General features: G+C 40.3%; 1 protein-coding gene across 7 annotated transcripts in view; it reads right to left on the reverse strand.

Moving 5' to 3' along the window:
* Positions 1-20,297, reverse strand: part of CADPS (calcium dependent secretion activator) — a 706,678-nt gene that overhangs the window by 479,318 nt on the left and 207,063 nt on the right. For all 7 annotated transcript variants that reach the window (XM_082264950.1, XM_082264948.1, XM_082264947.1 and 4 more), the window contains exons 2-3: positions 13,127-13,240; positions 5,936-6,268 (exon numbers count right to left, since the gene is read on the reverse strand). In XM_082264950.1, coding sequence (XP_082121076.1) covers positions 5,936-6,268; positions 13,127-13,240 — 447 coding nt within the window. The remainder of the gene's footprint in view (positions 1-5,935; positions 6,269-13,126; positions 13,241-20,297) is intronic.

The raw sequence follows: 20,297 nt of genomic DNA on the forward strand, positions 1-20,297 counted from the left end.
GAACGTGCGCGATTTCAACCCAGCATTTCAGTCTGACTTCGGGGCAATTGCAAAAATGTCTACTGGAATCGCCCCCCAAAGTCACCAAAAGTAGTACAGAAACTACTTTTGGGAATTGCCGGCAATGTCAAATCGGATCAATATAATAGTATAATATAGTGCTGAAATTCAGGCAAACAGCTAAATGCACCATTTCACTTTTTAAGTTCCCCTAATTGTTTTTAGCCATTGTTGTGATTCACAAACCTTCGCCAGATTGTAAAATTTTCTCTTTTTCAGTTAAAGTGTTACTAAACCCACAACAGTAAAATCAGTCTGTATATGCAGTAAAGCATGCATGTTATACTCGCTGTGGAACCTAAGGGGCTAATCCTATGACGTGTTTCAAGGCTTAGCCCTTTCTTCAGAGCCACTAAAGAAGGGGCTAAGCCCCAAAACGCGTCAGCCATCATCTATTAAGGACAGTGGGCACAGACACAGATTGTCCCCGATGTTTGGATTGGATATGCTGTTTTACAACATTTGTTTGTGAGTAGACAAATTTTTAATTAATAAAGCCGATATTGAGGATAATGCGCTAGGCCGGTGCACCCTTTGTCAGTTTGGTGTGTATTGCTAGAGAGGTTTCTTTTTTTTTTTTTGGGGGGGGGGGGTGCATGAGAACAGCATAGGGCCAATCAACACTGTAAAAAAATAGAGTCAGGGGTCCTGCAGCCTCATCGGACAGTCGGAGGAGAATGAAAACCCCTCCTACAAGTTTTAACCAGACACTGATATAAGTCACAAGACTACTATATACTGCTGATGAAAAAAGTTATTTAGCAGTTTCTACTTACTAAAAGTTCTGTGTACTGTTGGAGACCACATATAGTGAATGCAGGGTTATGGGTTTTGTAACACTTTAAGGAATACAAAGTCTTAGCCGAACTGAAGAGAAAAAGGGGATTAAAGGAGGTGTGTGTGTGTGTGGAAACCAGCCAGCCCTTAGTTTGCTATACTTACCCACCAGTCTACTGACAAACCAAATAAACCTGTCTAACTTAATAGGTTAAAAACAGGGGTTTAGGTAACACACATTTGAAAACGCATGTATAAGCTGCAGGCCACTCCAAGGCACCCTGTGTATTCTGACTCCTTTAATCCCCTTTTTCTCTTCAGTTCTGTTATATACAGGGATGGAGACGCTGTGCAGTGCTCGCCGGTGTCTCATGTAAAGTCCCAAAACTGCCCAAAATTTTACAAAGTCTTAGCCTACTGGGCAGCGAAAGGGCAGCAGAACATTAATAATGTAATTCCAATGCACTCCTCTTTTGCAATTATGTTTATTTCAGCTGGTTTAGCAGGGGCTGGGCACATTTGTATCCATGTATGGGTTCTGTGGTTGAACAGAAGTCAATCTACTGATCAACTGTTAGAAATTTTCGTATGATCAGGCTACAGTCTGCAGCCCCAAACTGTGTATTCTGCAAGTGGGGAAGACTCCTTTCTGTGAAAATACAATGATTACGGCCCCTTTCTGATCAGGTCCGCCTGTCAGTTTCTTAGGCGAACCTGATTGGATGCTCCATGTACCTCTATGGAGCAGCGGATGTCAGTGGTGACATCTCCGCTGACACCCGCTGCTCTCCGATCCGATGTGGTCTGAGAAATCCAAATGGATGGAAACCCTATTTTCCATCCGTCTGGAGGATCGGATGAAAATGAACAGGAGGTCCGTTTTCTCCCATAGAGGAGAGCGGGGATCTGACAGGCCTGTCTCTGCAAAGCAAGCGGAGACAGAGCTGTCATCCGCCTGCTCAGTGGGGATCGGTGGATCGACTGAGTAAAACAGAGTCCACCGGGTGGAAAGCCAGTGTCAAAGGACCCTTAGTGGGGAGAATTCCCCCATTCATTTTGAATGTGTGGATGGGGGAAATCGAGTCAGGTTTTTTTCGATAAACACACTGGAGGAATTTAAAAAAAAAAAACAGACTCATCTATGGCCAGCTTTGAACTGATATGAGTCAGTCTAATGGAGTCTGACTGTCTGACACCGCTGCCCCTCCTTCTGTAACATAAATATATAGTTATGTACATAGATCAGCTTTATTTAGCAGATACATATATGTGGATTAAAGTTTGTATCTTTGTGCAGAGTTCAGCATTAATTTCTCTTTCATTTATGCAATATGCAGAGTCACACCATAGTGCACTGAATGTAGAACATGGCAAGGTGGAATCAGTTATGGGTTTCATTATGAACGAGTGATTACATCACATCTAATCTGTGTCTGCAGGCTCCATGGCACACCAAGCTATTTCTAGAATTCCTAGCATGTCATATCCTGTCATGGAGTGAAAACCGGTGCCCAAGGGCAAGCTGGTGGCTTTATTCACTGACAGAAGACAAACAGTGGCCCAGATATCGGGCCATTGGTAATCCTTGTGTGTATAAATAGCATAAATAAAACATACAGCGCATGATACATAACCTTAGTATCGGTATGTTTTTCTGCCCTACAGCAGTGGCAGCCATGAAACACGTGAAAACTTTTTCATAAAATGATGAGTGACAGATCGGCTTCCCGAGAAGGGCAACATTACATGTACATCGAAACATTCTAGCCTTGCTTGGCCTAATGCTGGTCAAAGAAGCTTCCAAGTAAAAAATGAAAAATGAACATACATAAACACTAACAATAAGCTTCTCTCATTTGCTCCCTTTTGGTCACTTAAAAATACCTTAGCAACAGGTATATATTTTGCAAAAAAAAAAATGTTGATCCTGCCAGAAATCAAGCTCTATCATTTGTTCTATGCAGTCTGCAGTGTTATCAACCCCGTCCAGTTCACCTCTGTGGACCACAGAACCTGAGCTGAGCCACTGCTCTGTGTGTCATTTAAGGCACAGGGCTGAAGGTCGGTCCCGCCCCCTTTCTTCTCATCGGCTCACTGACTTTGATGGGTAGCGCCATGCTGCCATCTCAACCAATGAGGATTGGGTTGGACCAAAGGGCTCAGGTGTTTATTAGGGGTGCCTGGGGGGGGGGGGCTGCTGCACACAGAAGGTTTTTTATCTTAATGCATAGAACGCATTAAGTTAAAAAACCTTCTGACTTTACAACCCCTTTAATACTTTTCCAGCAGACAGTGTGTGACTTCTTTGCTCTCTTGAAGAGTTTCCCCTACGTCACCTCCTAGTAACCCAGCAAACTGATGGCCAAGATTTTTTTTTCTAGTAGTTTTGTGTGTCATCAGTTTGCTGCACATTTCAGGCGGCATTTCCCCATCTCATACTGCCGCCCCTGGTGTAAACTGATAAGTATGAGGAGGTTGAGTGTCTCCTCCAGGAAAAGGTCCCTCTCGTGATTGCGGTGTGCGCAATGACGTCAGACATCATCGCACTCCATCTCACGCAGGGCAGGCTGGATCTTCTAGGGCGGTGGCTGTGGCAGACACAGGAGAGACAGGAGGACAGAGGACAGACAGTGGATGTTTGGTGGACTGGTCCAGTGGTAAGTTATGTAATAAGATAACAATATACAGTATATAATGTTTTCTAAATTTTATATAAATTAATAGATGTGGGGGCCTTTTGGTGGGCATGTTTTTTTTTTTTTTTTGAGGGGGTGAGGGCATTTCATTCTTGGACCCAGGCAACACAATGTCTTGGGCCAGCCCTGTCTATATTTAAGAATAATTTGAATGAATATATATCAAAACAAAATTATGTTTTTAATACATTTGGTGTTCAGCTTTAGGAAACTCAAATAGTTACAGTCTTCAAACCAACAATGCAGAACAATTCATTTGAAGTTGCTGTATATGATTAAGACTTGAAATCAATCCTCTTAGAAAAGCTCCATAATTATACATGAGCTTAACTGGTCTTATTGTGATAAGGGTCACATGACCTGAGTGCATAAGCCATGAAGCTGGCACAGGGCATCTCGACCTTTAGACCACCTCTGTCCTCAAATTCTGACCGGAAAATTCAATGATATTAAGAATCTAAACAGACACATTTGAATCTAATCAGTACTACTATATATTAATATGGTAATTATAAACAATTCAATGTGCCATTCTCTGAACGTTCACCCAACTTTTCTCCTTCCCTTTTCAAATTTCACTGCTAATAATTCAGTTTTTTTATTTGACTTTTATGCCTACATACATGGATAATTCGGGCTGCATGTTATTTTAGACTTGTATTTTTTTTTTGTATTTGTAACATTTTGCCAAAAGTTAGGGTAATATTACGGTAGTTTTTTTTGGCTTCACTATACTCAGTGGAGAAATGACCTGTTTGTGGTCTAGTCAGGGTTTCCCTAAAGTCAGTAGTTGATTGTTCTTGTCTACTTCTGGAGGATACTTCTGGAAAATAGAATAGAAAGATCAACCACTGATATATGAATATTTATCAGACCCCAGCCATTCCCTTGGAAGAAGGCACCCAGAAGGTTGCTGGGGAAGGTAATAAATGTTTAGGGGTGCCTGGACAGAGTGTTCTCCCTTATGAAGGAGGGTTCCCCTTCTTTTAGGTTTGCTGTCCCTGGGAGGCAGCTAAGCATAAGACAGGAGTTGCAGTTTGGGCCTCGGCTAGTGTTGGGCTGAGGGCCTGGACAAGCTGGAGGGCACTACTTTGGGAGTCCTGGTCTTGAGAAGGACTTTCTCATCTAAAGAGTGTTGAGTGTAACCTGGGTGGCAGACAGCTCCTAGGACATTGATGTTTGGATTCCCAGGTGTGTCTGCTGCTAGAAGGAAGTGAGCACCAGGGGTTACTGTATGGTCTGGGTCTGCTCTTATAGAAACCTAGAGGTACCGGCCATTCCCTATCACCTCCAGTGAAGGCTGCTGCTACAGGATTTGTGCAAAGAAGTTTGTCCTTCTGTTGATTTCTGATATTGTTTCCTGAACCCTTAAATCCCCTCCTGTTCAAGTTTCTGCAAGTAAAACCATAAAGAAAAAAATCCTTTAGGCTGTGTTGTCGGTGTATTTGGATCTGTGTTTGTGGCAGGCAGCCTCTGTACTAACAAGTTAGACTTGGGCTTATTCTGAATGCTACATATTTAACTGATGTTTGGTTCAACAGGCCACACAGAACTTTTACAAAAGGGTGTCATCATTCAAGTGTACGTAGGTCAGCACAATTCTAACTATGGGCCACTTCCCAAAACCAGATATTGGTTTAAATTGCCTTAACCTCCTTAGTGGTATTCCCGAGTGTGGCTCGGGGTGTAATTTTAGTGCTATATATATATACTTTAACTTATTTATAGTTATTTATTATATTATAATTTATGATTTTGTGTTTCAAACTTTATTATACCCGAGATGTTATAAAGAAGAACGCGCAGTAAAAAAAAATCATATGTAAATAGTTGGTTTGGGCTGTTTGTCCTTAAGAATTACTAGCAAATGTATAGTTGTACTGCTTTCAGCACCTAAAATCGGAAACAATCATACCGCCAGGGAGGTTAATAGTAATCAAGCAGTACAGTTATTAACAAAAATATTTGTCCTCCCAACTATGTAAAAACATTTGTTATTCTCATCAAACGCTAAAAAAAAGTGTGCACTAAGCCCAACCCACAATGTATCCAAGTCCCCCAAATTGACTACAAATTCTGACAAGCCCAGTAAAACTGGGTCGGTTGGGTATTATCTCCTTTGTCACAATACGGGTTAATATAGATAGCGTACACATTCTCTCCATCATCTTTTATCTATCCCAGGCAGAATAACAAACATAACAGTGTAATTATTGACAAAAGCTGTGTGCTAAGCTGCTTAATGTTTTTTTTGGTTCCAAGCATATCTCGAGCTAGGGAAATCGAGAACGTGCAACCCAGCTGATGGATGCACTGGTCTGCTTGAGTTCTGATCTGACATAAAAGATTTAAGAGACCCAAAGGAAAAGAGCAATCTCCATAAATCATACATGGCGTCTTACCTGGCATGCATTGTAGAGCAGCTGATGTTCAAACTTCTTGATCCCCAGAATCTGCTGAAACATTTCGTATAGCTGTTCCTTACTGAGGATAAGTTCCGATGCGGCGCTGGCGGTCATCCTGGCTTGCTGTTTCCGGGGGTCTTCTTCTCCTCGGTAGATGGCATCAAATTTAGCGATCCAGGAGCTCAGAACAGTCTCCTTGCTGAGGCCATCGATCTCCGGGAGACTTCTTACCCTTTTTTCTATGTGCTTTTTGAAGACCTCACGGGAGTCATTGGCGGAGCAGCCCCCGCTTTGCACCATTCTTGCCACGCGATCACTCTTCAGAAAAACCTGAAATTTCAGATACAGATGTTACTGGATAAACTGGCTTTTAATACGGTAGGACTGTCAATACATTAAATAGACCCAATGGCTGAAATAGAAATTCCAATGCCTATTTATGGTTTAAATTGACAGCCTAGTGGTTTTAAGTATTTCCCCTAATTTATCACATTTGTGCAAAACCCCAAATCTGGTTTTCAGCACGTTTGGCATCATACCTCACTGTATACAGTTTTCTTGAACACATTGTTTTTTGTGAATCTGCTGTCAAGTTTCTTACCAGGAGCTCCTGCCAGTGACTGCATGTCCTGTATTAACCACTATTAAGACACTTTAAGACCAGGCCTTTTTCTGACACAAGTAAAAATATAAAACTAATTTATATATATATATATATATATATATATATATATATATATATATATATATATATATATAAATATATATTTTTTTTTTTAGCAGAGACCCTAGACAATAAAATGTTGATTGTTTCTATATATTTTTTTGTCATACTGTATTTGGGCAGCAGTCTTTCAAACACAATTTTTTGGGACAAAATACACTTTAATGAATTAAAAAAAAAAAACAGTAAAGTTAGCCCAATTTTTTATATAATGTGAATGATGATGTTACGCTGAGTAAATAGATACCTAATATGTCATGCTTTAAAATTGCGCACGCTCGTGAAATGGCGACAAACTACAGTACTTAAAAATCTCCATAGGTGACGCTTTAAAATTTATTACAGGTTACCTGTTTAGAGTTAGGTGGAGGAGGAGGTCTTGCTCTAGAATTATTGCTCTTCCACTGCCTATAAAAGCGATCTCGTGGCGAGTCGGCCGCTAAGACCACTTTTATCTGAAAGCCGACAGCCTGATCACTCTTCAGGCTATAACAATAATTGTGCCTGTGCCTGTGTTAAAGAAAAAATATGCCGATCTGTACCTAAATAAGAGTGGCACCATGCGCTCAGCTGACTCCTCGGCTCTCTTCTCTGCCCAGCTGACCGATCTAATGGGCGGGGCTGAGTAGATCCAGCGAGCGGGGCTCAGCCGCGGAGGAGGGGAAGAGAGGAGAGACAGCCGAGCGGTCACGTGATCGCCAGATGCCGCTCTGATTTAGGTACAGATCGGCATATTTTTTTCTTTAACACAGGCACAGGGACACTTATTGTTATTGTACAGAGTGGATGGCATGATTTTAAATTAAATATAAGAGCAGCAGGAGGGGAGGAGGTGGGCACTGACACGAGCAGACAGGCAGGGAGGGGAGAGAGGATAGTGCAGGGCTGTAGGTGACGGACGCACATAAACTGACCCCGGTGTCAGGGCTCAGCACCCATGATACACTGTGGTCAGTTTACAAAGGGGAGGGTAGACACTGGCAGGATCAGCCAGGTTTTTTAGGTGATACAGGGGGCGAACAACACAGCACAAGCACTGCTGTATAACATGCTTTAAGGGAACAGGATCTGTTTTTTTTTTTATTTAGGGTAACAAACGCATTAAGGCCTAATTCGGAAAGATAACGCATGCAAGATTTTAAGGAAAGTTCCTTCGTGAATTGCACAGTTTTTTTTTTTTTCGGAATGTTGTGCGTTCATTTACCACATACTCGGATGCGGTAAAATATTCTGAATTGTGCCCTGGGTTATCTATGTATATTGCAAAGCTTTTAACAAACTTTGTTGCAGATTCCTACCTTTTGTTGTTCTGAAGAAATCCCTGTTTATGTGCCCCTGTGCTGAGTGGGTCTAATGGGAGTGGTTTCATAATTATCAAACAGCTGCTGGGTCTGCATCCCCTTAGACGTCATTTCCTATTAGGAGTATCTTACCAAAAATTGCATTTTTGTTGCAGGGGATGCCAAAAATCTGACTTTTATCTTAATGCAGACTTCTGGGAAAATCAATGAGCCAATCACACAAGCATGAAATTATGTTTCTGGGGGGTGCGCTGTACACATTCTGTGTACAGAACACCTCCAGGCAGCCATATTGCATTGCACCTTACAGAAAATTACAGAGCTGCAGATTGAAAAGGATAGGGACATTTTTAATCTATTACAATATGACGTGTGTCGCAATTGTACAAGAGGTCCTGAAGCTGTCCTGCCTGGTCTGGAGAAAAGTTGTGCCAAGGGGGAGACCAAGGGGAGGCCCCTTGCTGGAGAGAGCCATGAAGAAGGCTGGTCTCCCAGAAGGGCCAGGTGACTCCTTTGGAGGAAGCACTAACATTTGGGAACGTACTTACAGTGTTGCTGGGTCAGCCTAAATGTTCTGACACTGTTCTGGAGAGTCTGTAAGCGATCTGCTAGGGTATCTGGGACCCCTAACCATTCTGCAATAAAGTTTTAAAAAGACAATAGTGACTAGCCCCAATATCCTTTCTTGGCCCCCCCCCCCAGTGAAACGTTAGCCCGCCCCTGGCCCCTAGAGGCACTATCCTGCCTATGGGATGTCAAAGGGGTGCTACAATAATAATAATAATAATAATAATAATAAAAAAATGCCCTTTACAACTGCTTTAAGTGCTTTTTCATTCTTAAAGATCCTTACAGGCCCTCCCTGCTTTGTAAAGTTTGGGGGAGGACTGTGGAAGTTTGGGGGAGGACTAATGTTTAACCATTTCAGCTCTGGAAGGTTTACCCCCCTTTATAACCAGGACATTTTTTGCGATATGGCACTGTGTTAATTTAACTGACATTTGCGCCGTCGTGCGACACTATACCCAAATACAATTTATTTATTTTTTCCCACAAATAGAGCTCTCTTTTGGTGGTATTTGATCACCTCTGTGTTTTTTATCTTTTGCGCTATAAACCAAAAAAAAAACTGACAATTTTGAAAAAAAAAATATTATTTCTTACTTTTTGCTATAAAAACATATCTAATAAAAATGTAAAAAGAAAATCAAATTTTTTTCATAGCTCAGTCTGTGTGGGACCAAAGGCACTGTGAGACTGTCTAGAAATTCTTACAATCAGCCATGACACCTTCTCCTTAGAAACATCTAAAAGGTAAGAAATTATTATTATTATTATTATTATTATTATTTTTTTTTAAGTATTCTGTGTGAATGGGAACACATAACAAACTTTCAGTGGGGTTTTCTCAAATTTGGCTACAAATGTGAAAAAAACACTTTAAGTTAAAGTGGAGTTCCACCCATTTTCGTAACTTTAGATCTATGTAATCCCCTTTTAAACGACTTTTACCAATGGAAACTTTTTTTTTTGCTAGTAAATACCTTAATTTCTGCTTTATTCCTCCTCTCCTCACTTCTGGGTCCGATCGGCGATAACGTCATTCGGCGATCCGCAGTGTGTGCTGGGATGTATTCCATTCCAGAAATCTCGCAGTATCACCCAGGAACTGAGCTGTACTGTGTGTATTCAGGCCGTGACCTGCCCCACCTCCGCCCCGCCTCCTCTCAGTGAGTTGTACTGTATGCATTGTATTCAGGATGTGCTCTGCCCTGCCTCCGCCCCGCCTCCTCTCAGTAAGCTCAGTGAGGATATAATGCTTTCAGTCCTCGCTCACTGAGAGGAGGCGGGGCAGAGAACGGCCTGAATACAATGCATACAGTACAACTCACTGAGAGGAGGCGGGGCGGAGGCGGGGCAGTTCATGGCCTGAATACACACAGTACAGCTCAGCTCCTGGGTGATACTGCGAGATTTCTGGAATGGAATACATCCCAGCACACACTGCGAATCGCCAAATGACGTCATCGCCGATCGGACCTGGAAGTGAGGAGAGGAGGAATAAAGCAGAAATTAAGGTATTTACTAGCAAAAAGAAAAAACTTTCCATTGGTAAAAGTCGTTTTAAAGGGGATTACATAAATCTATGTAATCCAACCTATTAAAAATGGGTGGAACTCCGCTTTAAGTGTAAAGTGAATTTTTAAAAAATAGCTTCTAGGAAGGGCGGGTTCAAAGAATGCAGGGGGTGCACCTGTATAAATGACAGCCTTAACCCCTAATTGAATTCCTATTTTACTAGGATATAGTTTTCAAATCACGATAAATTATATTATAAATGTTTTGCATTAGACGATAACAATATATCCAACAAAGCTACAAATGTCAGGCCCTTTTTACTGTATATTTTGCAGAATATGAATTTACCTTGTAATTAGAAACCTGCAGTTCCTATTATATGAGAATCTACAGGTCGTCGTGCTGCTCTCTAAGCATCCATCGAGCATATTGGAGAGTATAAAAGTCAGCACAGGAGAGATGAACAGCAGGGTACACGAAACATAAAACATCTAAGAACAGTTTCCTGGCAATAGAGACCATTTACTGTCACTACAGCATGCAGATAACCTTTACAATATCAGATACCCTTATTGGATTATTAATGTATAAGAAGATTACCAAAGCAGATTTAAAATTTATAGTGAATGATAAGGACATGGCGATAGAAGTTTCCTGCAGTTATTGACATTCGGTCAAAAGTTTAGTTATGTAAACAGCTGTACTTTAAAATAATGTATGTACACCGTTCCCTGGTCACTTTTAAAATTTTGTGATGAACAAAACAATGAATAATTAACTATATTATTGGGCTTATGTAATAAAAAAAGACTACATGTGCAAAGTGGAGTAATCCAACACAGAAGAATTTCCTTTTTTTTTGGAAGCACAAAATATTTTTGGGACCTGCTACTGATTAGTGGATTTCTTTGGACTGAGACCAGGCCAATCAGAAAATTAGCTTTCAGAGTTTAGGTCAGCATCACAGGTCGGTCACATTGTCACTGTTGATTTTATAAAGGGGTCCTATAGAGGACCCGAAATTATGTATTCTTCAAGTGATAAGAATGAAATGTTCTCTTGGAGCTATTAAAGAGTGCTGGGAATGCTATTTTTTGCATTCATAAATGGCGTTGCTATCCATTGCGTTGTCACTTCAACATCCACAAAGACCTGGATATGTACAATGTATGGAGTGCCCTGAACTATAAACTGCTGGTCCATTGACGTAATATCCAATGTCAGAGACCAATATGTAGTTACTGTTTCTTGGCAATCCTTCCTATACTTCCTGTATTCCCACCTAGGTGTAAATGACATATTCAGCTGCCCACAGCCTCGATGGATACTTAGGTTAGGTATCCTGAAAGCCATTAGGGGCTTCAATAGTGCATGCACCTCAGTGCATCTTCAGGGGGCTGGCTGTCTCTTCTTTGTTCTTGTAGCAGCTTCCCTGATGAAGTGCCATGGCAAATTTGTGTCATCATGGGGTTGCCTGCAAGAACCTGGAGGAGAAAGCCAGTTCCCGTTGACATCAGAAAAAAATATGGAGGTGAAGGAATGGGTGAGAACAGTGGAACGGCCAGTCCCTACAGGACATCGCTGTATTCGCTGGGTATATAAGTATGTTTTTTGTGGATAAATGGGGGGTGGACTGGGGGGGGGGGGTGGAGTTTTTCATTAAAGTGTATGTTCAACCTAAATGTTTCCCTTAGTTGTGGATACAATGGGGAAAATTTAGAACCCCTTCCAGGTTTTTAGTGCTCTGTTAGAAAGATTTGCCCTCACTTCCTGATTGCTGACTCAGTGCTGACATTTTTATCAGACAGGAAGTAAGGGGATCTCTCCAACAGCAAAATAGCAGTCGAGTAGACAAGGCAAAATCCCCTGTCAGATTTTATGTCTGTATGTGTCACTGTATTTTTCTCCACCGTCACCGAAACGGTTGTGAGCAAGACTGGAAAGGAAGATAAATCTCTCTAACCGAGCCCCAGATAGCAAAAAAAAAAAGATGAGATTTTAACCCAACCTTTTTCAATCTTTTTTACCTTAGATGAATCTTTAAAATAATAATTTCTAGGTTTTAGGGAACCCCTGCAAAAAAATAGTTCATTGGTAGTGAGTCGAAAACTTGCCCTTACATTGGTGGCCAGTGGAAAGAATGCCCACCTTTACAGTGGTAGCCAGAATTCTACCCTTACAAGCAGCCAACACGATCACTGATGCCCTGTAGCTGGTTCTGCCAAGTATCCCTAATACTGGAACAATCCATGTACCATTAAATTGAAGGTTAATTAGACATAGCTCAAGGAAACCATAGCGACCTCTGGAGGAACCCAAGGCTACCACTGAACTCTGGTTGAAAATGGCAGTTTTAATCCTTCCCCGCTTAATGCAAAACTAGAAAAAAGTTCTTCTTTTGCTTGACATACATTTTGTGGTATTTGCCTATAAAACTATCCTATGTTTTTAAGCTCCTAAAACAAATACAAAATGAAGCATAGCTTTATTAGTACGGCAGACAATCTTTTGCGTTCCTCTCCCTCATCACATTTTTTTTTTTTCACCAAAAATGCCATAAAGCTGTATGTGTTCCCACTGTCACATACTCTAAGGCTCCTTTCACACTTTTGCAACTTGTCCTATGACTTGGGGCTACAAAGTCGCATGACAAGTCTTACGCCATGATTTCCAATGAGTACCCATTCATATCTGTGTGACTTAAGGGGCAGTGACTTCAAAGTTATCCCTGCACTACTTTGGTACGACTTTAATGCGTTTTGAGATCCATAGCCCTCAAGATTACACAGGCATTGCTTCAAGTCCAGTCAAAATTGTGGCAAAAAAATTGTGGCAAAAAAATTGTGGCAAAATTGCGCAGCTTTTAGGTCGCACAAGTGTGAAAGTGGCCTTAAAGATGATAGCAAAGGTTATGAGTTTGCAGACAGAAGTGAACGTAAATGTATTTCTTAACCCCAGATTTCCCATTGAAGCTGTAGTGATTCTACAGTTTGTAGTTCTACAAACTATCTTAAGAAGATAAGTTGACTGATAAAAAAAGAATCTTGAATGACACAGCTGTATATAGTTTATGTGACCTCTTACCTCATAGTAACTCTGTACTGCATTCATGAAAGCCTCATCAGCCACAATCTGTGTTTCTCCATTGAAGAAGGCTTGGAAACGATCCTTAACAGTCTGCAGTTGCTGCTTACTAATCTGTAAGAGAGAAGACATGGAATATTAAGCATGATTCCATGGTGGAGCAACCAGCATGTCCTTACAGGCCATTCAAAGCAAATTAATTATTAAAGTAATAAAGTAATGAATTATTAAAGCCCTACTGAACCCTCCTAATTTATTACTGTAATGCAGCCAGGCTATACCATTTATATAGTAATAAAATGTCTCTTTTTTACTTTTCTATCAGCTAACTTTAAAACCGTGTGCTACCAGCACATATGAGAGTCAGAACACAGCTCTAATGACTCCGATCTCCTATGGAGAACCGGCCCCCACTAAATACGGTTCTATTAAACATAATTTTCACTTCCAGAGTAGTATGTTGATTAGATCATTGTATATGTGTGAGAGCAGCAGGCCGACTCTTCTAGTGCTGCCAGCTAAAGGATTTTAACCACTTAACAGAAAAAAGTACAGTTATACCTCGTTTCAACTGAGCGGATTGGTACTGGTCGGTTCGGTACAGTACACTATTTTGAGTGTTTCCATTATGAAAGTGGCCCATACAACGAAACCAAACCTCACCATTCCTGGTCCTCCTTCAGATGTAGGGCCGTAGGAAATGGTACGGTTAGGGCGGAGATATTGGTGTCACACAATACATTCCACTGATTGGCGGATGGGAAAACGTCAATACTCACGTCAATCGAATGCGCAAAGCAAACACCACGTTTGGTGTAAACCCTGCATAGCCCCTGGCGGTCCAACTTGCAGTAGAAACGGTCACCTGAATAGGCCATTCTAACCCTTCCAAACTGTACCGACCCAAACCATTCCGCTCAGTGGAAATGAGGCATTACAGTACTAAACTAAGACGGCAAATAAGGCTTTAAATTTGAACCTCAGGCAAAAAAGTGCATTTACCTATTAATATAAATATAAATATATATATATATGTATATATATCCTTTAATAGCCACAAAGGATTTAAATCCCCTTAGTGTGCATCAAATGCCATTGCCTGTGCAGAGAGCAGAACTATGGGAACAACCCAACAGTTCCTCCTACTACAGGAGGGGGCGGATACAAGACCGATGGCCTGGTACAAGAAAGAGAGAAAGCAGCAGTGGTCGGTCTTAATAAAGGAAGCTCTTCCTGCACAGAGGCAACGTTTCAGCTTTAAGGCATGGCATAGAACAACACTAAAATGATGTTTGCAGGACTATTTTACAGCAGAATTGTTAGACAACACAATGTTAAAACAGTATTTTAAATGTACTTTGTCCACTAACCCTTAGTTTTTATCCTTTTTTGGATTTATATTTTAAATGCAGCCAGATATACCTAGAAAACGATTGGGAATTATGAAGATCACAATATTCAGTAAACACAAGATGGCAATCCCAAACTTTAAATATTATGCAACCTAGACAATATAAAGACAAGATCCATATATAAAATGCCTAAGCTATAAAATATTTATATGGCATCTATGTTAAAAAAGTGAAATTTAGCAAAGTGCCATGAATATTTGGTCAATCCACAGAGGAGTTCATAAAATATTCAACCTGATGTTCCGTGCATTGATCCAATATTCATCAGAGAGTTCAGGAAGCACTTTGTAAACACATAATGCTTTGTACTCATGATCTTCTATAAATTCCAGCACACTTTCACAGCTGTGTGCCTCTCGATCCAGCTGTGAATGAATTTTGTGTTACACATTAATCTGAAGAAATGAATATTGATCATTAAATGTGTTATTAAATATCCAAAAGGCTCAAGCTTATTGGATCAGTAACAAAGAGAAAATGGATGGTACAACATAGGTTGTCCAAACATATATTGTGGCGGACTTTCAAGGCACACGCTGAGTAAGCACACTCATTACTTAAAATAATTACTTTTATTAAGAAAATTTTAAAAACACAAAGAAAATTATTTTGGTGAACATTGACATGAATATTGTTTCCTATACATTAAAAAAATAGTATACAGACATTGTTGACGGTTGGTGAGGGTTACAGTTGTTATACAAATCTGATAGGGTCAACGCGTTTCGCATTTACGCTTCCTCAGGACCTCAGATAGTTGGGTAACCTCTGAGGTCCTGAGGAAGCGTAAATGCAAAACGCATTGACCCTATCAGATTTGTATAACAACTGTAACCCTCACCAACCGTCAACAATGTCTGTATACTATTTTTTTAATGTATAGGAAACAATATTCATGTCAATGTTCACCAAAATAATTTTCTTTGTGTTTTTTAAATTTTCTTAATAAAAGTAATTATTTTAAGTAATGAGTGTGCTTACTCAGCGTGTGCCTTGAAAGTCCGCCACAATATATGTTTGGACAACCTATGTTGTACCATCCATTTTCTCTTTGTTATGTAATATTAGGATTATGGCACTAAAGGGGTAGCTCCCGATCTGTATCTTATTGGATCAGTGTTCAATTTATCCTCAATTCCATGACCTGGGACCTCACAAATTTACAGGCACCTTTGCAACACTAGTGCTACACAGGATTTTGTATGCCTATATTACTCTAACTGTTCTGATGCTTCCAACATGGAACTAGAAATGGGCTTCCTCAAGCATCAACAGCGACCATTGACATGAACCTGCACAAAAGACAGACATATTCTCCACAACCTCCAAATCAAGGCAGGAAATTCGCTAAGGATCTATCAAAAATCTCCGTCAACACATTGTTGATAGAATCTAAATATAAGACGCTACTAAGATGGTACCTCATGCCCATGAAAAATGCACCTGACAGCCTCACCTAACTGTTTTAGGCATTGTGGCCAACTTGGGACCATGTACTGCATCTGGTGGCAATGCCATAAAGTACTCAGATTTTGGATCAGAATCTTTGGCCTCATCCATTCGGTCACAGGGGTACATATTTGTAGATCTGCTGAATTGTCTTTATTCCAGAAATATTCCCCTGAGGTCTCAAAGAATTCTAGGTGGTTGATTTTGTAAATGACTTTAGCAGCTAGGATAATGATGGTGAAACATTGGAAGCAGCCTCTGGTACTGCTTGAATAGGTCAACAGTGAGTTTAATTGGATTATGGTAATGATAGGCTCACCTGTACCCTCCATAACACCCCCATGAAATTTGACAAGACAAGGAATTTATAGATCCAATATCTATCTATTGACGAATCCTGAAGCAGCCCTACTTCCCTTTTCTGCCGATATAGTCAATATTTTCTCTTTCCTTCTCTAGAACATTATTTGGGAGCAAATCCTCCTCTATTTTCATCTGTATGATGGTTATTGCCTCTTGTGTCTTTCACTCCACCTATAGATTCTACGTCAGAGAGATGCATATCTGGTGGACAATTAGTTCTAGGGCGTCATAACTTTTTTGGATTAACTTGCCCATTATTATTTTTGAAATATGTTTGCACCTATATTTATAGATACCATTTGTACTGATCTTTGTACTTGAGAGAATTTGTTCTTCTTGAATTGTTGCCTTTAGAACTGCTGAGAATTTAATAAAAAAATATTAAAATCCCATGAACACAAGTGTCAAGTGACGTACTTGGAACTCTTTTATGGGATCCATCTAACACTTCCTTGGTCTCCATGTCTGAAACTACAATGTATAAGGGCCGAATACATTCAAGTACTCAGGGAAGCCTTACAGCCGAATGCAGGTATGTATCCTCTAAAATAAAAATGTGTTTAAATGCAACTAGGATAGGTGAATTTATATTAGTATCAACCACTTTTCATCCTTTGCACGGCAGCACTGGAAAAGGAAGGGGCAGCATAAGGAGCCAATTGGGTGCCCTGAAGAGTACATGTGCTGACAAGGCACGTGCTAACAGAAGGAGAGAGAGAAAGAGAGAGAGAGAGAGAGAAATAGATGACCTCATCATTCTACTGCTGCTTCTTCACTGTTCAATCCCAGAATTAGGGCAGCGAGGTCACCAGGCTGTACTGAAAAATGACAGCATAGAAAATCAGGTCACGATCCCTGCTGCGCTCTTTTATCAGGTAAATGGATTCCATACATGGAATTTTACATGGATGCTAGGGTTTGGAAAAGCCTTTTTTTCAATTTTATTGTTTGATGATGTTTCATACCTTTTTTCCACTATATATAGAATTATTGTTTTACAAATACACATTTAATAGACAACAAAGGATTTTCAGAGCACTATAGGTTAGCTAAAGAGAGCACACCCAAAGCAGGTGAGCTCAGATGCCACTGGCCTTTAAACAAGACACTTTTGACTTTGAAAGGGAATGGAACCAGGCATTTTACTGGGCACTAATGGCATCATTAAACATAACTCAGTGTCTGATTTGATGGAAGCAATTTTTTTTTTTTATGCATTTAGATGACAGAATTCTTTACAAAAATGAAGTATTCATAAGCTTCTTTGGTGCTTGCATTCTGGATATTTTGTTTATGTAGATTAACTCTCTTTATTTCCAGCACCTGGCACCTTCTTTTATGCAGCAAGGGATCAGTGACCACACAAAGACATCTAAAGCAAGCTCTCTGCTGCTGGATTTCACAATTCCATATTACAAGCATAAAAATTCTAGCGAGTCTGCAATCCAACTGTAAATATGCATTTGTTTCCTGCACTTCTGGCCGGCATAGGGAGCTTAGGCTGTGTATCTCAAGTGCTCAGGAGATTTGTGTTTACCGAATTACACATTTCAAGTGGAAAAAAGAGAACTAAAAAAAATGTTTTGACAGCCAGGGTTTTTTTTTATATTTTTTCTTGCTCTACTGTTTTCTGTCAGAAAAAAAATGATACTGTAGAGGAAAATGTATATTTCATCAAAATGCTCCTTTCAAATATTTGTGAGGTCCAAAAATGGCTTAATGTTAAAGACGGATGGAAAACACAGCAACGGCAGAAAAGAAACAAGGGTATTTATTTTTTAATTTGGAGGGATGGTAGAATTTGTTTTACATTTTTTTTTTAGGATAGACATATTTTTATGTTTAAATGACCTTATGTTTGGCTGACCCACTACTTCAGGTGGAAGTCTGTTTTAAAGTGGTTGTGAAGGCTGAAGGTGTTTTACCTTCATGTTCAGTGTACAGCTCCCTCCTCCCCCAATACTTACCTAAGCCCAATCTCGAACTAGTGATGTGCACGAGACCCCGAGGCTCTCCCTTATGATTGGCTGAGATGAAGCAGCATTAATCGCTGCCAGTGAGGTGGGAGCAGGGGCTGAGCTGGACCACGTTCTCTGTGTCTTATGGATGCAGAGAGCCGGCTCAGAAACGAGCATGCAAGTGTGCCCCCACAGCAACCATCGTGCTATGGAAGGGGAGGGACCCAGAGCACCGGCGGGGGACCCAAGAAGACGAGGATCGGGGCTGCTCTGTGCAAAACCACTGCACAGAGCAGGTGTGTATGACACGTTTGCAATTTTTTTAATAAAAAGGTTTCCTTTACAATCACTTTAAGCTCTTGTTACTGTTTAGGTAAAGATAATCATCACTTACCTAGATAGGACTTGAACCCACAATCTCCAGCTTTGGAGGCTGACACCCTATCCAGTAGGCCACTGAGTCACTTACAAGTGATGTCTGCATGTTTCCAATTAACTGTTCAATAAGTCAATTGTTTGGTTTTAGAGCTTTTAATTATATAGGTACATGGAGGCAGTCATATTTGCTCATTACCTATATTCCTGGCCATTCCTTGCTGATCCTGCTATCCTATGTAATGTCTAGCAGGTAGGGTATGCCCGACCGAAAACGACAGTCTATACAATGTCTAGTGATGTGAAATAACCACATTACCCCTGGTAAATGTAGGGTCTCTGACATTATAATAACCCCATAACCACAATACCTGACTCCTGGGAGTCAGAGATCATGTGATCTTTGCCTAGGATTTAGGTTTCATAACAGAGTTTACGAAAATATGTTCAAAATCAGTTGATAACAAGCACTAGCACTAGGGAAAGTATGCATGGATGGACTGCGGCTAACTGAGGAAGTCCTTTGAAATAGACATGACGTGTATAGAGGGGGAGTCGTACCTGTCACATCATCCTGTGGTCATATTGTTTTGAGGAATGTGGAGTGGTGGGACAGAAATTGAGCTATATACTTTGTTCATGTGGTTTTAATAGCACTTGCTCTAAATATGGCTTTTTAATCCTTTAGTATTATAAAATGTTACCGTATATACAGAGAGTACTGTTGGTCCTATTCTTTGTTTTGCCATACATACAGTATATCTGAGCAGTGTATGAGGTGGAGATAAACAGTGCGCTTGATATCCAATCCTAATAAATGCCCCCAGGGTGGCATAAAGCACATTTTGACCTTATTATTTCCCTAGAGGTCAAAAATGGAGGTGAGCATTTAATCTCAACAGGTGGTGGATGCACGCATGGCATAATAGATGCATGCAAGCATATACATGTTGGTAGCTGGAAACACAGATTTTTTTTTTTTAAATGAATTTAAAAAATAACGTAATAATAATGTAAAAAAATGTAAATGATATACAAAAAGTCGCCACCAAAAAAAAAGGTCACACACTAGTATTTTGTTGGCTTTGATTACGGCACTCATTCGCTGTGGCATTGTTTCGATAAGCCTCTGCAATGTCACAAGTATTAGTTCCGTCCAGTGTTGCAATCATTTTTACCAAGATCTTGTATTGATGATGGGAGCACATCTTCTACAGTGCATCTCAAAGATTTTCAATGGGGTTAAAATCTGGACTCTGTGGTGGCCAATCCATGTTTGAAAATTAGGTCTTATGCTCCCTGAACCACTCTTTTACAATTTGAGCCCGATGAAACCTGGCATTGTCACCTTGCTATATGCCCATGCCATCAGGGGAGAAATAAACCCATTGATGGTATAACATTGATTCGGTATATTCAGGTAGTCAGTTGACCTCATTCTTTGGGCACATGCAGTAACTATCCAATAGGATAGTTACTGCATGCTTAGTTTAGTTAGTTGCTTAGTTAATTCCAAGTGGCAACTTTCTTTTTTGGCCAGGCAGTGTATTTAATGTAAAGTTGCACTGCATCATTTTGTATATTTATTTGATCCAAGGGTGTTGCTAGATTTCC

This window comes from Pelophylax lessonae (genome assembly GCF_965119305.1).
Source record: "Pelophylax lessonae genome assembly, chromosome: 8".
In the NCBI taxonomy this organism is placed as follows: Eukaryota; Metazoa; Chordata; class Amphibia; order Anura; family Ranidae; genus Pelophylax; species Pelophylax lessonae.